Source organism: Phacochoerus africanus, chromosome 8 (assembly GCF_016906955.1).
Source record: "Phacochoerus africanus isolate WHEZ1 chromosome 8, ROS_Pafr_v1, whole genome shotgun sequence".
Taxonomy (NCBI): Eukaryota; Metazoa; Chordata; class Mammalia; order Artiodactyla; family Suidae; genus Phacochoerus; species Phacochoerus africanus.
The window spans coordinates 41408518-41430346 of NC_062551.1; the positions used below are offsets into that span (position 1 = coordinate 41408518).

The 21829-nt window shown below is 52.4% G+C and overlaps 1 protein-coding gene across 1 annotated transcript in view; it reads right to left on the bottom strand.

Annotated features, from left to right (window-relative positions):
* TSHZ3 (teashirt zinc finger homeobox 3) overlaps positions 1 to 17593 on the bottom strand; it is a 78990-nt gene extending 61397 nt beyond the window's left edge. The window contains exon 1 of the mRNA XM_047791896.1: positions 17301 to 17593. Coding sequence (XP_047647852.1) covers positions 17301 to 17340 — 40 coding nt within the window. The 5' untranslated portion in view covers positions 17341 to 17593. The remainder of the gene's footprint in view (positions 1 to 17300) is intronic.
* Positions 17594 to 21829: the final 4236 nt, after the last annotated feature.

Below are 21829 nucleotides of genomic sequence, written 5' to 3' on the forward strand. Positions count from 1 at the left end.
GCCCGGTAAAGATGCATTTTCTGGAAATGTCAGGGATGCAGAGGGAGAAGAAACTGCAGACAGTCACACGGAACCAGGCTGGCGCTATGCTGCCTGTCTTGCTGCGGCCAAGCGCCCTGGTACTGCGTGTCCACCAGTTGCCACCTACTGGAGTGTCTAAGCTCTCCGGTCAAGCCGTGCCAGTCTGTTGATTTTAATAGAATGTCCAGTTTCCATTTTCACACCGGAGCATGCTTGCCCCTCCACGGGAGGGGAGGTTGTTTCTGGGCAGCGTGGCTGAGGCCCTGCCAGGCCAGCTTCCCCAAGGGCAAATACGCCACCTTCCCAGGGTGATTTCTTCTGGGTCGGGGCAACCCCGAGGCAGAGATGCAGCACGCGTGCTCCCTACAACCCAGGGCAGCCCCTTCTAAACCTTTCACTTTCCCCCTGTAGCTGTATCTCCAAAAATGCAGGCTTCCATTCAGAAAAACACACACCAGGGCTGCGGGAGGGCAAAATGAGGCTTCCTGAAAGACCCTTTGTGATGTTTTAACACTAAGGTCTCAACACCGGCTCAACTCTCTCGTTCCTGCGGTGGTCCGTGAGGTGGTATCCGTGGCTCCTGACAATACAATCATCAGAAACTTTCTTATTACATCTGCAATCTCATGATATGTTCAGAAACTGATGACAGAGGTACAGCCCAGAAGGCTGCTCCCACCAGCTCTGCCACGGTTCCAGTAACCTAACCGATTCGTACTCCGGGAATGGAGAAACAGCCTTCACTGCTGCCTTCCCCACACTGACACGGCAGAAGGAAGCCACCGAGCTCGTGGGTTCTGAGAGCTGGAGCTGATTTTCACTCACTGACTAAAACGTCCTCGTGGGATGTAAATTGAGATCACGCGTTGAGGGGGCGGGCAATGATGACAGATGACCCCTCATCAGGGGCTGACACACTGGGATGATCAGCTGGATTGGGGAACTCAGATCAATAACGCCAAGTCTGCAGGAAGCCAATACCCCCTCCACGCTCATCCTCAGTTTGGTGGGGGCTCCAGTCTGGAGGACGATGGTTACTGGGACTATGAAGAAGCGCGCTAGCTCACTGTTTCTAAGGTCACGGACACCATGATCCAAGGGGAAGGTACAGCCGAGAAAACGCCATCATGGGCCAGGGGTGCAACGGGACCGGAGACCACACGGAGAAAAGATGGGCAAAAGAAACCAGGGGTGAAGGCCACATTCAAGAGTCCCTGGAAACTGGGGGGACAGATACGGATTCCACTGCCACCCAGAGAGAGCTGGGGCACAGCAGCTGTCCCCAGCGCCACCTGGAATCAGGAGGATGTGACTCTGGGCAGGGGAGCGCACAGCTGCTCAAGCCAGGAGAGGTGCACGGAGGCTGGGGGGCGGGGGGGGGGGGCGGGGAAGCAGCTCCCCTTGCCCTGAACCAACACACCTGGCGGCTTCCCCTCCCCCTCTATCATCTTTCATCACAACAGCCCCTTTAACCAGCAAATCCTCAGCCAAACTTCTGGCACTCAGACTATGCTCTCTCTCCGGGTAAATCCATCTTAAATCACCCAATGAGTACCGGGGATCGTCCCGTTTGCAAAAACACCAAACTGACAACAAACAACTTTGCTGATTCCTCCCTACTTGAGCCCGCAGGCCACAGGGAGGGGCCCCGGGGAGTCTGGAACACACCCTGGGTCCCTGTGTCCCCGTGCCCAGGCCACCTGTGACTGGCCAGGCTCCCTTCAACCTTGGCCAGCCAGTTCCCGTTAAAAATGGTCCTGCCATCCGCCTCGGCCAGGTTCCTGCACGAAGGCTAATAAGTACTTGTTTGTTGAACTGAAAAATCATTACCACAGAACACGTCAAGTAATGAAAGATGTTTTCCTTGGAGAAATGTTAAATACTTCCCTTCTTTCGCAAGGAAGGAGTACATGTGTTTCCCAAATAATACCTTTCTCCCTCCCCACCCACACTTCATCAGAAAGTCTGGACCTCCAGGACCCAATTTGAACAAGCTCATGTTGCAGGGCTCTCAGAACCAAGAACACGCTGTTATTTTATTTATTTTCCTTTGCCCAGCTGACTACGTGTTTGTTCTATTACTTATTCACCTAACCACCTCGGTAGGAACCTCAGGCACGTCGCTGAGTGTCCGTGCTGCCTTACTATTTTATACAGAAAAGCAAGAGAAAATAACACCACTGCAGCCTCATATATTACAGCACCGGAGTATTCGCTAACTAATATATATGAAAGAGCCATTTCACTCCAGGCCCAGAGCAAAAACAAAGGCAGGAAATGGGATGTCAAGAGAGGGAACATTTCGCTGCAGGAAAACCCCTGGGAACTCCATCTTCTCTCCCAAATCGGAATCCTCGCCCCCTTTCAAAAGCTCTTCCTTGGGCAGATGAGTAGGAAGGACCGCATCTGAGGCAGTTTGCAGGTCTTTTAAGTGTTGCAAAATGTCTTTACCGCCACGGAGTCACACTGGGTAATGTGCGCTTTGCTTTCTACATGTGGCGTCCTAAGGCTTCGGGCAGAGCCGGCGGGGTGAGGGCTCTGAGCTGGGAAAACCCAAAATGACTTCCAGGTAACCTTGTCTCATGGAACCAGAGAAGGAAATGCCTATCACTTAGATAAAACGCTCAAATATCAAGTTGGCGTGCGGGTCAGGGCAGCCCTCCCCTGCACCTCTGAGCCTGGCCCTCTAACCTGGCACAGCCTTGGTGACAGCCCTGTCTGGGCCCCCTCCCTCGTCGTGGAACTCCTAATCCTGGGACAGAGATGCTGAAATCCTGGTCAACACGCACACTCACAAAACCAAAACCTCTAAAGAGTCACCGGCCCACCTTTCCCTTCGGTCCCCCTCTCTCTGTCTCTCATTTCTTTTGCGAATCCGTTCAACAGATGCTAAGGGTTCCCCGAGAGAGGACCAGAAGCCACAAAAGAAAATGACCTGCACCCACCTCCCCAAACTTAAAAGTCTTTCCCCTTTTCCCCCTGGGTTTTATTCCCCCCCCCCTTTTTTTTAAGGGGAAACAAATTTCAATCTGATGTCACCAGCACTAAGGGTGGATAGTTATTATCTGTAAATGCATAGATCTACCATAGAGGACTCGCTGGGAATGCACTTCCTCTGCCCTTCCCAGAGGAGCCGCCACAGTTTGGAACTGCTCCGGCGGACACTCGGCAACCTGCTTGCTCAGCGGTTATTTGGAAAGGGGAGAGGAGCAACCACAAGAATTTCTCTTTGAGGGTCTAAAGGAACTAGCCCCACGGTCCATCTCCAAACAGCCAGCGTGGACGGGGGACAGAAGGGCCTCTTGACTCCCTGAATTCCGTAAGCCGCCGAGCCCAAGCTCTCAAGCCCCCCCATCCACCGGCACTGCTGGTTCTCCAGCAGCACAGCTCCTGATGGGGTGAGGGCAAAGCACTGCCCAAGAGAAGGGCCAACCTGAAGGGACAGTTGCTACGTGGTCAGGAAACTCCCAACTTGGCTCGAGGGCTCCAAAGGCCACCAAAGAGAAGATATCAGCTCAAGGACCCAAGCGGTAACTTGAAGTCAAAGTCATCCATCCCCTAGAGGTCAAGTGCTGAATAGCAACACTCCTGCAGGTGAGACGTCTGTAAGGGGCTCCGGCAATCGAGGCAGGTGCTTTTTCTAATCGGAGTATTTCTCTCTTTCTCTCTCTCACCAAAAGGTCAGAGTGGTGGCTGTGTCACCCTTAAGTGGGCTTCCAGGTACCCAAGGGAGGAGGTGCACATCACGCTGTGAGGGCAGCCTCTGGGGGCTCCCTTGGGATCCTGGGCATGGCATCCCCAGTGCTGCCCTGCACGGGGAGCCTGGGGAGTGCAGCTCCCAGTGTTCTGATCTGCTGCACCCTGAAAACGGTGTCCCAATTGAAGCGAAAAAAAAAAAGTGTGGCTTTCTTCCGTCTCAGGAATTCTAATATTCCAGCCTTTTTGCCTCCGGCTAATTTTAGAAGTCCTGCTATTCTTTGGGAGGAGAATGGTGTGAAAATCAAGCATAGTATCCAAAAATAAAAGAGTAGATCTGTTTCAGGGCTTGCAGCATATTTAACTGAAAAGCAACTCCAGATACGCCACTTTCTATCGAGTCTCTAATACGTTTTCCAATTTCTCCAGGATATTTTAGCCTCCAAAAAGGCAAGGATGAACTTCCTAATCTGTGAATATTTTTGTGACTGAAATGAGCCCCCCAAATTGATGTCTGGATAGTTAAGTGGGGGGGGAGTCTCTTTAGAATGGGATGCCAGGTGATCACTCAGGATGTGAGTCACTGGGGCGCTTCCTGGGGCCACACCGAGGAGGAGTACAAACGTCCCTCGGGAACCTAGAGCGTGTTCCATTGAGAGCCTGCTCCCAGGCAGGTGAAATGAAACAGTGCTCTACTCTAGACCCTGAAGGCAGACTTCATGGCATGTTTTTCAGATCTCCCATCTTCATTTAAAGAAAAAAATTCTTATGATCAAAGGAATTCAGTTATTCCAGACCCAACGAACTGTGGAGTAGCATGTGGTCCAGGTTTGCGGGCTCTACTCCAGGTCCTCGGGTCTGAGCCTCTCCTGAAGAGTCCAGTGTGACAGCTAGGGAGGATCAGAGCAAGGATGCTGGGAGGCTACCTGAAGACCCCAGCCCCTGCCTCCTCCAGCCAGGGAAGCCAGAGATGTGTGACAGAAAGTTAGAACTCTGTGTCAAGCCCTTCATGCAAACAATAAATATTACTTCTGCTCATAATCGGACTTTTCTCCAGCATCGTCTTTGAATGTTGAACCTTTTTCAATTAATTAAAAACTATGCACTGCAGAGTGCATATTTTATCAGCCCTCAGCTGCTTAAGTGTCTAGAAAAGACTAGGCAGTTTTTCTTTCTTTCTTTCTTTCTTTTTTTTTTTTTTCCAGGCAACCCAGAGCAAGTACTTGCAAGGGTCATATCTTTTTAATTATCTTTTCTCTCTTTGATTAATTATTCCGTCTGACAATAGCGTGTTTCTAATGCTATTCACCTGCCTTTGATGATTGACAACTTTTCTGTCTGATTCAGAGCAAACAGCTGCTGCCACAATCTCCTAGCAACCTGGGTGTGATGGATGAGCCCCCAAGATGGATGGCTGCAATAAATCATGTCTCCAGCCATAAAACTGAGAAAAGGGGATAAGAAGAAAAGCGAACAAAAAACAAAACAAGGTTTCTTCCCATGAGTGCATTCAGTTCCTTACCAATGACACCTGAAATGGACTTTGCCCCTATTAATAGCAAAGTTTTTTCTAATCAGTAAAAATAGGACGATGCCATTTGTATCAAAGGTGTTTACAATTGTTCCTGCCAATTGGCACTTGTCCTCCAATTACCTCCAACGCGGCCCAAGTGCAAGGACAGAGGATCAAAGTTTTGCTTTCTTCCTTGAAGTCTCAGCAGGAAACACTATCATCTTTCGGTCGTCAGATGTGAATTTCCAGGAACCCACAAAGGATATCAATCTGCTTCTCCCCGATTTGGGGAGGCGGGGGAGGCAGCACTGGGGGCAACACCCAAAGTGAATCCTAAGTCAGCCCATGTGCAGAGTGCCAGGCTGCTAATAAAGTTATTTCAAAATAAACACACACACACACACACAGGAGTTGCCTGGAGTTGGTGAGGAAAGAGATCACAGTCCCATTTCTTTCCTGTTCCTGGTAGATGATGCAGGCTGTTTTACCCGTCAGGGCAAAGTTTGTCCAAGCAGCAGCAAGGTATGAATGGGCAGCCCTTTGACAAATTCTAGATTTTCCTTTCTTTGGATTAAAAAAAAAAAAAAGAAAGAAAGAAAGAAAGAAAAAAGAAAACAAAACAAAACAAAAAAACGATCCCGGGCTCCCTTTCCGTCCCATCATTTTTTAAAATTAATGTCCACACTCTAAGTCATACAAGAAGCCCTAAATGTAATTAGCAGACCCAAATAAAGTCACATATTTAATAGAATGCCTGACAATTAAATTTGCACTATCGGGGCTCTCCTCGTGGAGGAGATGAGCAGGAAGGCCAGCCGTTTCTGCTTCCCTTTTTCCACTGGGAAACCGGGTGGCAGGCCTCTGCAGCAGGAGAGAAAGGCTCGGCCTGGCTGATTCTTCCAGCAGCTGGGCTGCGGCCCTAAGTACTTCCAGTAGGTGGGGGTGTCCCGGAGCAGAGCTCAGGGTGCAAAGGAACCAGAAGTGATGAGCCGGTGGGGTCTGGAAACAGCTGTCCACATCAGTCCCGGCAGGGGTCTGCTGGGGCCTGCAGAGGGGACAGAGGGCACTCACAAAAGGGGAGGAGGCTGCTGGGAGCCGGGGCAGGGAGCCGCCACAGATCATTTTTTTATCTGAAAAATTCCTGGGACATGGAAGTCTGCTTCTTCCTTCTCACACTGCTAAGCAAGCCAACCGGCATTTTTTTTTTTTTTTTGAATAGCTATATTGTGCTCAGCATTTCAGATACAGATTTTTTTTTTTAAAGGCATGTCCCAGAGTTTAAAAAATCAGACAAGGGTCCTGGCTTCGGCTACTACGGCTCTGTTTATATTTTAATGTTTCATACGTGACTGCCTCTGTTGGGGAAGAGAGAGAGGAAGAAGAGAGAGAAGTTGCCTGTGAGCTTTCGTGTAAATCACAGATACTTCCTTTTTCCCTGTGTCCTTGGAAATTATTCAAAATTCAACCATCCCCCCTTGATGGGCGGGGTGTCTTCTATCTTGTAAAGGGGAGGACCCGTGTCTGGTCAGCAGCAATGATAATCCAAGGCCGATCAATGGAAACACACACACACACACACACACACACTCCCAGGCCCCTACCCTGCCCCAGCTCGTCCAACTCTCAAGTTACAGGTTTACACGGCAAGTCTAAATAATATTCAAAATGATAAATGGCACCCTAAGCCCAGCATCCACCATCAATCTTTTTTTAAGGAACATCCATCTTCAATAACGCATGTTTGAATCATGTGAAGCCAGGGGCCCTGAGATTCATTTATACCACCCCTCACAAGCCAGGGCGGCTGAATGATACCTGTCAGCCCTGGCTGCGCCTTTTTTTTTTTTTTTTAACCCTTCACTATTAAATGAAAAAAAGAAGAAGAAGAAGAAGGGAAAAGAGAAAAGCAATGTGGGGGGGGTGCGGAGGGGGGGAGTCAGAAGAGCCTCAGAGGCTGAGCAGGGAGTGGCACAGATCATAGGAAAGAACATAACCTCGCCGGTGCCTCTGCCAATCTCGGGCCCGCCACACCACACACCCAGCCATCCATACGAAGCAGGCTCTCCGCACCCCCTCCGCCTGCCCCTGCCTCTCCTCCCTCTCGCCAAATCAGCAGTGCTCTCTCTGCAAGCCAGCGGTACTGTGTACAGTGGGAGGAGGAGGAAGAGGAGGAGGAGGAGGAGGAGGAGGAGGAGGAGGAGGAGGAGGAGGCGGCATCACAGGCACCGAGCTTCCCTCCCCTCCCCGTTGTGTCTGGCTGGGGCCCATATGATAAATGACATATGTCATTCTGTCAGGAGGGAAGGGTGGGTCAGTGATGTATGACTCCGCTGAAAAGGAAATCGACTCTTTGGCATGGTGCAGCTCTTCCCCGGGATCGAGTTTCAGAACTCTGAAATGAATTCTCCGACGTTTCAAGTGCATACTTAGGGCAGGCTGATGGGAGGCCTGGGGAAATTCACACTTTATCCTCCCCCTGCCCTTCCGATGGATGGCGAGGGAGGGAGGGAAAGGGAAAAAAAAAAAAAGAAAAAAGAAAAAAAGAAAAAAAGAAAAAAAAAACCCACCACGGGTCGGCCACTGGATACCTGCAAAAGGCCACGCGAGTGTCAGCGTCCTGAGCGGTCACACGCCACACGGGTTATTAAAGATGTGACTTTGCGGAGGGAGGGGGGGGCGGGACGAGGGAGGAAAAAAAAAGAAAAAGAAAGGAAGGGGAGGAAAGGTAGTCCTTTTATTTATTTATTTTTTCATGGCAAAGGGCTGACACAAAAGCCAGATAAAAATTAGCATGTTTGAAGTAATCGTCCCGCAGCTTGACATCTGCATAGTAAATTTTAAAGGAAAAAAATGTGTCAGACAGCCATGAGCCGTTTCGCCCTCCCCCCTTTCATTAGCTCACTGCCAGGGTGGCACTGCTGAACCTCATTACGGCAAGAGGATTTATGAAGCTGAACCCAATGGCAAAGAAAAGGCATCTGTCAATAATTGTAGGGAGCTGCACTCACAGCTTTGAAATCTCATTAAGTATGCAGTTATCAGGCATAAAGATCAAAAACATTACTCAACTCCGACAGAATCTTATGGAGGAACATTAATTAGCAACAGGCCTACAGTACAAAAAAAAAAAAAAAAAAACACAGACTTCCTCTCACACCTGCCCAACCCACAAACCTAAAGCAACACTCCCCCTCCCGCCTGAAAAAAAATAATTCCCGGCATCTGAGACTGATCAAGAACATGAAACAAGAGAGAGACACACACACACACACACACACACACACACACACACAGAAAGGAGGAGACGGCTGAGGGGAAGGGGTGGGCGGCGGGCAAGGGAGGGAGGGGAGAGGAGGAGGGCGGGACGTGCAGTTGAGAAAGGCTTGGCGGTGAGGAGAGAAAAGGAAGAAGCTGTCAAACTTGAGAAGGATGTCAGCGCTGGCCCTGATTACAGGGGCCTATGGAGTTCTCAGACCTTTTATCCTCTTCGCCATCAAAACCAGCCCCACGTCACCGCAGGAGGGCTGCTGGCTGTCTGTCTGCAGCCAAGGCCCAGACCCCAGGACCCTCTCCTCGGGCACTGCTCACCTGGCAGGCGGGGAGCCTAGGTCCCCAGGGGACTTCTTGTCCCTGCCCAGTCTGATGTTGTCCCTGCCCGGGCTGCAGCCAGGGCCAGACCCAGCTCCCCGGGGCCTTGGGTACCATGCTGGGGAGCCAGTGCGGTCACTGCATCTCACCACCATCTGAAACCACCTTTGGCTTCCCCCAGAGAAGCAGAGGCAGGCCCTTCTCTCACATACCCTTTCTCTCGTTTTATTGCCATGCGTGCCTGATGGACAGACTTGGTCGCTTGCAACACCCTGAAAAGATAAAACGTACACGCGAACCACGCGCGTCCTGGTCAGGCCAACACTGGGTCATGGCACCTCTTGACCTCTGCAGGAGACGGGACAGGGTGCGGCGGATGATGGATCCACGGGGAGAAAATTACACACCGAGGGTCCTCTCTGCCACCTTCTCAGCCTCCTGCAAGCTGCAGTGGCAGAGAACCACGGACATGTGTTTGGAAATATCCCACAAGAATTGGGGGCTTGGGGTGTCCTGCGGTGGCCTGGATCCAGGACAGGTCTGGTCCAGCGCGGCATGGGAGGAGCCCTCAAACGTCACTCAGGTGTCTGTCCAACAGGCACCATCGGACAACTCCGGGTCGTGCAACAGTTAGGCAAGGTCCTCAGACACCCCCATGAAAAGTGCATAAGAAGAAGAAGAATGATATTGATAATAATAGTGCATATCTTCTGTACTGATTTCCCTTTTGCACTGCACCAGAAAGGTGGCTTTCTCTGGTTACCTATAAGCACACAATCCTGTGTTCTGTTACACACACACACACACACACACACACACACACACACCAGGGCACTTCCCATAATCCCACACTCTGAGGATGCGAAAACCCACTAAAGCAGCACATCCTGTGATCTGAACCTCTTCCCCAAGCTCCCCGTCCACTCCCGCACCTCTTCCTCTGTCCCACAACGCCTTCTGCAGTGTTCACCTCCCTCCCCTTGAGAAGCGAACGGTCACCTTTTCTTATGAGCCACATCTTTCAGGGAAAGGGACTTCAGACCGCTAGGCAACCAGCTTGGAGATCCCTTCAGGCCCAGGCCCATCCCTTCCACTCCCTGGCTCTCCTTTGGGACATCCGTGAACACAGGTCGGAGGAGTGGTCACCTCTGATCGAAAAACAGGTGAGACCACCTGTCTATCAGCCAGACTTGGCGAGAGAAGGAATGAATGGGAGCCGTGGTGGTACAATAAGGTGTTTATATTTTTTATGTGCTTACCGTATCACCTTTATTATGTGTAGCATCAAAGTGATTATAGCAATTACATCTAACAGAATTAATTACAGAACTTCCCATCATCCCAGGATACATAATGCATTAGAGGTAAGCCAAAGAAAGACAACGTCTTGATTGTAGTCACTATTGTTGGTGTGTATTCCCCCCCCACACACCCCCGGCAGCGATGCCAAACCCACGGCAGCCTTTAGGAAGGGCAGGGCTGTGGAGAGCCAGCGCTTTCGTGGGAAATGAGGTCTCTTTTCTTCAAATGAAGTAACCCTTTTGCCTAATAATATGTTGGCACTCTTGGACACATGAAATCAATTTCATGTTTTAAGTGTAAATCTTGAGAAGGCGCTGGTTAATCCACCCAACCAATGTTACTACATAAAGGAGAAAGCACATGAGTGAAAGACTTACAAGTCTTTACGTATGCAAAATAAATTCACTCAAGGCTTCATTAATATTAATTTAAATTCAAAACCCATTTACATTAAATTGTTCATTAAAAATTGCCTATTTTATGCAACATGCATTTCTCAAAGAACTCAGAGGAAACTGAAGACATAGGACTCGATTTAATGATAGGGATGGAAAAATCAAAAGTAGCTGCACTGGAGTCATTTCACGGACATCCCCATACAGCCCTCTGCTCTCCAAGGGATGGGTTCCAGTTTGGGGGACAAATAGGCCTTGAGAGGATTGTGCTTTCCGCTACCATGAACTTGGGAACACGACCTTCTGGTCTACCCAAGAGGAGGATGACAACAAGAGGACGAAGGGGCAGAACGGAGAGAGCAGCCAGCCAGTTCGCAACCAGGCGGCAGAAGGACGCAGGTACGACCTCAGCATCCCACCTGGACTTGGAGCATCGTTTGCGTCGGGCCTGCTTTTTAAAAAGGTCCCTTAAGTGAGCATTTGCCAGGACCCACCTTGGTCAAGAATTAATCCTTGCGCTCTCCCCTTCCCTCCGCCCCCTGCAATCCTTTATTCCCAAAGCAAGGGGATCAGGAAGATGATGACAAGGAGTTGGTAAGTTCCTTGCTCTGGCGCTCTCCCCCTCGAAGACAATCTGAACTTACGCTGTTGCCCCAACAGCTGTTCTGGATGAAGAAAACACAGTCATAATTAATAACATGTGTCCTGACAGGACGAATTAATAATTTATCATTAAGCCCAAACAATGTAAATTATTCTTCCAGAGCCACACCTTCGCACACTTGGAGAAAATTCGGGAAGGCGCTGGTGGAAAAGGCCAGGGGACCCAGGTAACGTGACCTTTAGAGACAGGCTTCCCCCTCCTTGCCCCCAATACATCTCTTGGGCCACTCTTGTGGAAATACTAAAATAATTTACAGAACCGAAAGTGATTAAGCCCAAGAATCTAAGGGCTGATCAAATCAAGTGCATGTGCTCGAAACGTCGTCGTCTTTAAATGGGGCTTATAAAATATTCAATATTTGGTCAAGGACACTATGTAGTCTTTCCAATAAAGATTCCTAAACCGGGAGTATGACAGTTGTGCAGGCCACGGGTCATAGGCAGATTAGGTTCTACCACTGCTTTTTTTTTCTCCACTTCCAAAAATGCACAGCATCCTTCTAGTAACAAACAGGAACCTGAATTTTGACACCCGTGTCTAACATAAATGTTTACAAGTGTTGAAAAATAAAAGAAAGCTACCAAATCTATGGCTCTGTTCCTTACAACTGAGGTAAAAGAATCCAGAAAAGGGGAAAAAAAAAAAACAACCATATTCATAGCCATTGTTTAGTGGGATTTGAAAATTAATTTAATGACGAACTGCAAATACTGGAAACTAGAATTAATCTGTCTGGATTTTTTTTTTAAAGGCTTACAGACATTTAAATGCATGTATCAGGACACTTTATCAACCTAACATAAAATTGTCATCTTATCTTATTATATGACTATTTTATGCATGTGTCAAAAGAATTTAAAAATGACTGCCTGTCTATTGAGTCTAATTACAACTGCATATTATCTGTCTCGATGTACCAGTCCATATCATTGTTACCAAATACAATATATTGTATTCACCTTTCATTTTTAACTTCAGACAGAGAAACCACAATTTGGAGCATAACTAGAACGTGCTTGCACGCACACACACAGACACACAGACACACACACACACACACACACACACACAGAGAACACCTGAGAAAGTCCGGGGGAGCATTACCACTGTTCTGATCTGTCCTGCTTCCCTACACAAGCTGTGGGGTGATGCTACAGAGGTGTCACAAAACAGCTTCTTTCAAAGGCCTGTCTCCCTAACCTGGTCTGCACACTAACGCGGAAGTTAGACACACACCTTACTATTTTTTTTTTTTTTTGCTCTTTACTACAAGACGAAAGCTATTTTTATAGTCTGTCCGGTGACAGGCAGGAATAAAAATGGGCCAGCAGGAAAGCCTCCCAAACTGTGCTCGGCATAACTGTGGCCTGCTCCCGTTACTGCATGAAACGTGGCTGTGGGGCACCAGGACCAGGTCTCTCCATCAGCTCTCGGCTGCGTTCCCCGCCTGCATCCGCAGCAGCCCTCGCCCCAGCCTGGCTCCACCAGACGCTGCTGCTGCCGCCGCAGGGGGGGGGGGGGGGAAGCCCCCTGAAAAGAGCCGGGCCCTTGGCCCTCCAGAAAGTGATCCTCCTTCTCTTTCCAGAAATCTAGGCATGGAAGGCGGGGAAACACAGGGCTCTCATTCTGGGAACTCACCTGGGTTTCACGGCATTTCCCACGGCCCTGAGCAGTCACCTTTCATTCTAATCACTTTACAAAACAATCTTTAGTAAAAAAAGAGGGAAAATGCAGACTGGTGAGGCAATGTGGGGGAAAACTGCTGATACATCAGTTATTGACTATCTGGCTCCCGTTTATGAGCGCGCTCAAGGCAAAACGGAGAACAAAATGACAACATCAACCGCTCACAATCAAGGGTGGCCCTGGAGAGCACTGAAGCCCTAACTGACAGTTGTCAAGATAATGGGGGCACAGCAGCTGATTCTGGAAGATTCCCTCCCCTGTGTGGCAGTCCAGAGGAAGAGCCTGGCCTCCTGCCCTCTGTTTTTCTCCTTCATCTTCCTGATTTTTCTTCTTTAGAATTTACATGGTTCCTTTCATTTTGCAGGAAAAGGTGGAGGGGGCGGGGGGGAGGAAATCAGAGAGCAATGCAAACCAGTCATTTGGTCCCCTTAATACAGGGGACAAAGTCTGTCCAAAGGAAAGACGGGTGGAAGGTTTGAGAGCAGATACATTCCCCAGGCTGATGCCGAAATGCTTTCCTGAATGCTCCATGTGCTTCCCAGAGAGAAAAAAGCTCGTCCAATATGTGGTGGGGACCTGGGAAGGCTCAAATGGCATCACTTGGACTCCACCAGGTGTGCCATCTTTAAGTCTGCCCATGTCCAGTGGCAAAGTAAAACCCCCACACCTCGCTGCCACAAGCAGTGTCCCCACTTGGGGACCCATGGTGATCTGTTACACCAGCAGGTCCCTCTGGGGTCCAAACCACTTTGACAGAAGTCAAGATGCTTGAAGGTTCACCTTGACACCTCGACTACCTGAGAACTCTAGGGAAGGTTATTTTCTTTCACCCAATGAAACTCGGAGGGTCAGTGTCAAGTTCCTGAGCACGGGACTTTTTTTTGGGGGGGGGAGTTCAGGCAATAGCGCTTTATGATGTTACAGTTTCTTCCCGACAATGAATATGAATGAATAAAAGGTTACCTGCTACTAGGTACTGCTCAAAGGTCTTTTCTGGTATTCTCAAAAAATACTTGTTTACCAAAAAATGCTAGGCAACAGAAGAGAGTCGTATTTTAAAAAAGGAATAATGGTGGTTTTGCCCGAAGAACACTGGCCTCTGTAACCCCGCTCCTCTGAGCTTCTACAGGCAACAACATCTGTCTAGCACAAATGCACCGCCCCTGGAAATTACACGCCTGGAGAAAGGAAACTCCTGCCCAGGTTTCTCTTTGGCAGGTAAAGAAATTTCTCTTCTCTCTTCGAAAAAAGACACTAAGCCATGCATAATTTCTATCAAAACCAGAAAATCCGAAAGAACAGAAATACGTCTTTTCAGGGATTCTTGGAGCCTGCTTTGGCCTTCTGGAGAGCAGTGTTACATTTGGCCTAGATATAAAAACTGTGTGCACCTGTGTGCTATGTCTGCACCGTCTCCCCAGCTCTCAGCCCTTTGTGGTTGTTATTCTACCCCAGACCATTAAAAGGGCCCTAATTCCTATGACATGATTATCCAGGTACCAAAGCCCATTTGTCACCTGCAGCAGAAAATTGAGTTAATGCACAACTAAAGGCAGCCAGGACTGTGTAATATCAACTTGATTACATCAAACTAGCTGCAAACCTAATTCTGCTGGATGACACTGCGTCGAGCTTGTCATCTCCAATCATTAAAGCTGTCAGGAATCCATCAGGTTTACAGCTAATTAGGTGAACACTAATGAAGCTGGCAAAACAACTTTTCTTTTTTTATGGCTGAGCGGACCTTTCAGTTTGGAGGGGAAAAAAAATTCTCGAGTATTCTCAAGGTTGCTGGGGACTGGATTTCCAGTTACCAATCAGCAGACATCTTTCTTTTTCCCCCTCTCTATCAGTACAAAGCAATCAATTTGTCATCACTCCCAGTCTGCCACAAAAGCAGGCATGAACCTTATAACTTGCAGCTGGGAGAACTGAAAAGGGAGGGGAAGAAAAAAAAAAAAAGGGAAGTTTCGTGTCCATCCAAACGAACAAACAAACTCATGCAGTGCACTTACTGGCCTGTGCATACTTATCACCAGCCTCAGTGTGGAGGGTTTTTTTTTTTTTTTTTTTTATTCCTCCACTCTCCTTAAATAAGTAGCCCTTCAGACATTCTCCACCCCCTCCTCCACACGTCCATTAGGCAGAGGCATTCTGATAAAGTAAATCCAAAACCAGGGTATGGGAAAGAAAGAAAGCACTCACGCTGCCAACTTCTGATTGACCATTAAGCTATTGATGAATGTGCCTGTCAGGAGAGAGACAATTAAATCAAATATGAAACAAAGTCGTTTTGACGGGTCATTTTGATAGAGCAAAACCATTCTTCCATCTCCTATTAGTCGTGCAGTCAAGTTTTTATATAATGAATATTTCTTCACTGACCTGAGATTCCCTGGCTGGTTTTTGAAAAGGTGCAAAAAGGTTAGTGAACAGGTTGCTTTCAAAATAAAATAAAACCAATAGCACCTTTCCTCCTCCTCTCATATTTTTAGCAGAAAGTTATCAAATAAGAGTCTCGGATTGGCAAGGTGGAAGAGAAAAGATGAAGCAACGGCGGAGAGAGTTCTAAACCAAATGTAAAGATGTAATCACATATGGTTCATTTGATTGAAGCACACAGATACCTTCAAATGTGCATCCAAGAAGGAAAGAAAAAAAATTTCAAAGACTGGAAGCAGCCCAAGACACTCCTACTGCCCAACTTTGTGAAGGAGTCCTCCAAACTTTTAGAGTTTATTTTGGGTAGATAAGCTCATTGCTTGAGCTTGGAATTTAAAGTAGAAGGTAGGATGGGCAAAAAGCACCAGCCAGGAGGTGAACGGAGAGGCAGAACCCTCCCTACAACCACGACGGGGATTTTCAAACTTTCTCAATTTGACTGTCACGGAACGGCAGCGAGCAAAATCTGCAGTACATGCCCCAAACCAAGTCTGTGTTCTTCTAAGATCTTCTTAGGACACTCACAGGACAGCCCATTTCTGGGAGAAGAAAGTATGGCATTCCCTCTCTGTGACCCCGTGTAAGAAGACTCAAGTTCAGAGTGCAGTCAGTGTCAGTTCCACTGGCAGTGCTGGCTGACATGATGGAAATGACCATTGCCACCACCCCCACTGTTACGCCAGGCACTCAGCATGGGGACGCTTCCTTCATCTAAGAAGGGCACCAAGGCAATATGCCCTGTCCGTTCTCTCTACCCTCCCTTCTTCCATCAAAAGAAAAGAACAGAAAGAAAAAAAAAAAAAGAAAAAGAAAAAGAAATGAACCTCCACTTAACCCTCCCTTTCAGGCAGCATCTGAACCTCTGCACATCTGAGTGTTACTCATATCAAAATACATCCCGTCCATATGTGGTCCTCTCAGCAATCCGCCCCAAATCCCAGAAGTTGCACTGACAAGGCCCTAGTGACGTCACAGAGCTTGGCCTCACCATTTCGAGTGATTTATTGATGTTTATTGGGAATGAATAGATCAAAGGCAGCAGCATGACGGGCGATCAATCAGTCATCAAATCAAGGGTGGCAAAGGGCCAGAAACCCTTCTTTCAGGCAACATGCCCCCAAATGACATTATTGCAAAATAATGTTATGTGTGTGGGTTTTGTTTTGTTTGCAAAGATGCTTTTTCTAGAGAGGAAGAAAAAAAAAATCGGCTCAGTCTTAACAGGAGTTGACACTCCTGGCAAAAAAAAAAAAAAAAAAAGTGGTGGTGTGGGGGGGAGAGTACTCCAGCACGTCCCAGAACTAAGTGTTATGGGATGAGGGTGGGAGAAGCAGCGGAAGGAGGGGGTGGGGGTGAGGGAAAACAAACCGGGGTAAAGGGAACGCCAGCATCTACCATCGACTTGACAGTCATCTGACAATACCCAGACCCTGTGCGCTCTGGTTTCCACCGCTGTGCCGGGTTTGGGCCCAATAAATGAAGAATCAATCGGATTAGCAGTAAGGGTGGCCAGAGAGACCGGCTCGCTCACTTGCTCTCTCTTTTTCACTCGGCAGACACCGGGCAGTCCCCCGCTGGCCGGCCGCGGGAGGACACGGAAGGTGTCCCGGGGAACTCAGGTGACCCCGCCCGCCCCCCACAGCAAGAGACAGAAGAGGGCTCCTTCCCTCCCATCCCCTTCGCGGTCAGAGAGCTGAGGAGGCAGGGACCCAGGCTGGCTCAGGTCGCCGAGAGCGAGCGCGGTTCCCGAAGTGGGTGCGAGAGGGAAGGGGGCAGAGCGCAACGGGGCGTCCGGGGGGCGCCGGTCCGCGAGGCGGGCGCACGCACCAGACAGGAAAGCGGCGAGCGAGCCTGGCGCCCCGGAGTTAGTCTGCGCGGCCGTGGCAAGAGGGGCAAGGAGCCGGGCAAAGAGCGGGGTCGCCGCCGGCTGGAGACGCGGGGCGAGGAGAGGAAGAGGAGGCGGAGGAGAGGAGGAAGGGGAAGCCGCTCGTACCTGCTGCGCGCCGGGGCGCCTGCTGCTTCCTCCTCGGCATGATGCTCCTCCGGCGACTGCCACTGCCGCCGCCGCCGCCGCCGCCGCCGCTGCCGGGCTGAGGAGAGGGAGGGAGGGGCGGCGGGCCCGCGGGGGGGCCAGGCGGGCCGGCTCTCAGCCTCCCCCCCGGAGAGCGGCCGCCCGCAGGATGCTGCTGCGCCCCGGCTCTCCGCGTCCCCCCCGCTCCGCGCTCCGCCGCGATCCCCGAACGTGCGGAGGGAAGAAGGAGGGCGGGCGAGGGAGGCGCGGGGAGGGAGGAGCGCGGGGGGAGGAGGAGGCAGAGGAGGAGGAGGTGGTGAAGGAGGAGGAGGAGGAGGACCGCGCTGCCGGCGGAATGGGAAGTTTGACAAATCGCTCCAGAGGCCGGAGGAGGAGGGGGCGGGGAGGAGCGGCAGCCCTGCCCCCCCCCCCGCCCCGTCCCCAGACGAGGTGCGCCGGGTTCGGGGCCGGGGGGCGGGGAGAGGGGGAGAAGGCGGGGAGAAGGGTGGGAGGAGGAGCGCGGGAGCGGCCCCGGCCAGCGAAGCCCGGGCCCCCGCCCCCGGGCAGGGGGTCACGGCATCGGGGGTGCGCTCAGCCGCCGCCGCGGCCCGGGGCTCAGCGGTCCAGTCTTCTGCCCGCGGCGCGGCTGGAGCGGCGGCGTCGGCAACAGGCAAGCTTAAAGGAAAAGGAGATGATCGTGTCACTCGCCAGCCCGCGGGGGCGCGGCGCCCCAGCTCCCGGCCCCGGGCCTGTCTAGGACCCCCGCCCAGTCCAGGGAGGGGGTGCCGCCCCTCCGCCTCCGCCCGGTGCGCGCACGCAGGGGCGCGGCGCCGGCCGGGCCGAGCCCGTCCCGGGGCGCTTGCTACTCCCGCCCACCCCACTTCCCCACCCGGCCTCGCCCCCTGACCGCCCCTCGCTGCTCCTCCCGGGCTGCACTCCTCTTCCACCCGCCGCGTCCCAAGCCCCTAGCTCGGATCCTGGGCTTCAGCCTGCGTACCCCGGGGATGCCAGGGCCCGCGGCCGCCGGCGCCCTCGGGGTAGGAAGTGGGTGCGGGCCGGAGTGGGTGGTGGTTGCTCTCAGACCCCGCGCCACCCGTGCTCCTCCCTCGGGACCCGCCGCCGCCACTTCCCCCCAATTTTTTTCCCCGGCAAACTTTGCCGGGCCCGTCCCGGGGTCGGGGAGTGTGTTGTGGGGGTGCCTCCAAGTTTCCTCCCCAGACTAGGAAGGGCTCCAGACCTCCACTCCACCCCTAGCCCCCTAGGCTTTGGGCCGCGCCCCCAACCCCCGGCGCAGGCAGATCCGAGGGCGGGACGGGGGCGGGGGCAGGAACTAGGGCTCCCAAGCCCATCCCCCGCCCTGGGGCGCCCCGAAAGGGGCCGCTGCGCCTTGCGCCGGGCCTGCCGGCAGTACTGAGCAAAAAGAATTGATTATTGATCGGGTGATTGGGAGAGCGGAGGCTCCTTGCCGGGCTGGGCCGGCGGGCCGTGGAGAGGAGGAGCTGGCACGGCTTCGTTGGCGGTGGGGCACTGCGGACTCACTTACTGGCGGCCGCGAGGGTGGGCTGGAGCTCACTGGGACGACCCCCGGGCGGCGGCCGCTGAGCGGGAGCAGGAGCCGGAGCGGCGCGGGCGGCGGCGCATCGATGCGCTGCGGGCTCGATTGCGTCTCCCTGGGCCAGCTCTTGGGCCGGGAATGGGGCGGCCTTGGCGGGGCCGGCTCCCGGCGCAGCTAGGCGGCGGGAGCGGGGGCGCGGGGGCCGCTGCCAGACCCATGGTCCCCGAGGCAGCGCTCCTCCTGAGCTCGCCGCTGGGGCCCAGAGAGTCCCCTGGGCCCTGCGTCCGATAGTCACAGCGAGGGCTGGAGCCCCACGCCCTGGGACTGGCTGCCTGAGCGCTCTCGGAGCTGCAAACCCTGGCCTTCTTCCTTCCTTCCTTCTTTCCATCCACCCCCCCCCACCTTATGTTTCTTTTTTAGTCTCTTTCTCCCTCTTTCTCTGCTCCTTCTCCTCTTTATTTTTCCTTTGTGATTGTTTTTGCAAGTTTGTTTTGAAAGTTCACAGGCATGCTTTCTTTTCTTTTAGACAAGGAGACCGTGATCTCACCCTGACGGTAAGATCAAAAGTCTCCGCTTGCCCCCAGCCTGTGGGCTTGGGCTGGGTCCAGACGCCTCCCTGAATGCAGATGTGCCGTCGCCGTTCTCCGGTGCTATAAAGCAGCCTCCTGCGCCTTGGCGCGCGCAGGAGCGCGCAGAGTTGCGGGATGCGGACCCGGGGCAGTTGCGGGGAGTCGGAGTTAGGCTTCGGCTGGACCCCGGGCCCGGCCATGTGCGGCGGGCTCAGGGGCGGGGGCGCGGCGTGCAGTTGGTGTCCGCGGCCGCAGTGGCCAAAGCGACCGTCCCTCCAGGCCAGGGAGACGCGGCCGTGGGGCGTGAAACGCTTCTTGCGAAGGAGGAAACGGTGAGTTGGCAGATGCCGCCTGCGGCCTCAGGATTCTAGGATTCTTGTTGTGGCACTGAGCACCTCTTGCCTGAAGGAGGGTAGTCACCGCGGGAGGTCAGTTCCAGCCCTCCCACTGATCACCTTCCCTGCACCGAGCTCGACACTTAAGCGCACCCGTCGTAATGAGTGCAGGGCGCTGGGCGCCGCGCACGGAAGGCTGAGAGTTTCGCCCTGGCTCCTGCTTCCCTCTCTTCCTTTCCTTCCTTGTGCTGCTCTCCAAACCTGTTCTCTTAGCCTCCTCCCCCTGCCAGCCGCGGCCTGAGCTCCAGCCTCCTTGCCGCCGGCAGACACCGCTCGATCGCTGCCTCGCCCTCACCGGCTCAGGCGCCGCGCGCAGTGCGATCCGCCCCATCATCTGTCCGTCCAACCACTGGCGCATCCATCAGTGTCAATGAGCTGCACATCGCCGCGACGGCCCGTCACGCACAACGCGGGCTATTTGGTGTGCATACCGCGACCGCGCTGCCCTTGCCTGGACACGCAAACGGGGTTCGGGCCCGGCTTGGCACAGCTTGGAACCCTGATCCCTGCTGGGGGGATCTTTTAGCCACAAGCACCTCCTGTAATATTGGGACCGCTAAACATGACTCTTTAGTTGTGCAGGCTATTCTAGGGATGGGATAGATGCAGGAGGACAGTGTCAGCCTAACCCTTGCATTCCAGCAAGTTCTACCCCTTTTCTGTGGACTGGGTGTGGCCTAGGAGAGAAGGAAGGCTTCCCAAATCCACAGCAAGCACAGTAGAGACCCGGAAGCTACCTGAACGCCATGGCTTAAATCCACTTCAGCAGGGCCGAGTCAGGCAGGTCGCCAAGCAGGTCTTAGCCAGAAGGTCTCAAGCTAAAACTTTGTCAGGCCCCGCCTGGCTGCTGTGCAACATTGCCTCACAGTGTCCTCACTGTGAGGAGGGCAGAAAACACAGGTCCCAGTGAAGACCCGTGGGCTCCATTCAGGGAGAAATAGTGTCTGGGTGGCAGGAAGTCTGTAATTCACATGTAACTGAGGGAGAAAAGGCAGGGCCACACATTGGAGAAGCCAGTGCTTTGCAGAGTTGCGGGGCAGAGTGCAGACCCCAGTGCTGGTGGCACGTTCCCCTGCTTCTGCTTTTTGCTTTTCCTCACCTTCTCCCCACCCGCAAAGGGACCAGAAGACAGACAGCTTCACATATGTCCCGCATCATCTGATCAGTTCTGTCCAAGCCAAAGGGCTTGTCCTGCCCTCCCAGGAACTTTATTTAGGGTAAGGACCTCTTGCTGGAACATCTGCTGGGTGGCTGTCCCTGGAATTTTATCTGACTTTATTCCTACTGCAAATATTTCTCTCCGGGTGCCTACTGAGTTCTGCCGCTCAAAGTCAACTACACAAGCGGGTCAACACCTGTGCGTCGATTCGTTCCGCGAGTCTAGAGGTCTAAGGGAGCATGAACCGCTTTCCGGCGAGTGCTCAGGTCTGCGCGGTTCCGGAGGAGGCCAGAGTTGGCCGCGGCGGCGCTCGCTGGGGCTCCTTCCTGCGGGAAGGACGGGCCGCGCTGTAGGGTGAGGGCTTCGTGCACTACATCCAGCGGCCGAGCCGTTTGCACGCTAGACTAGAGGGCGGAAAAGCCCGCGCCCGGCGGAGAAGCTAAATTCTGGAGATTACAGTGTGTAGAAATCTCCGCACCCCACTCTGAAGAGTTGCAGGGACCATTCCTTTGAAGAGCAAACAACAGGCTTCCGCCCCGCACAAACACCGGGTAACTACTTAGCTGCGTGAGTCACGCAAAAAGTAACCCCCTTAAGCTAGTTAGATGCTCCCACCTCCAGGGAAGTACCGCGTTTCTGAGAATAATTGCTTACATCTCTAAAAATAAAAGAAGTAGCTGAGGGACCGTGGGGAGGCACGGAAAGGTCCGGTGGCAAAAGCCCTTAGGGAAAAGCTGAGGCTGCTGCGGCTGCCAGGTGGCTCAATTCGCAGCTGGGTGCGAAGAGTCCAGAAAGTCCCCAGGGGCCATGACGACAACTCCTGACCCCCAAGA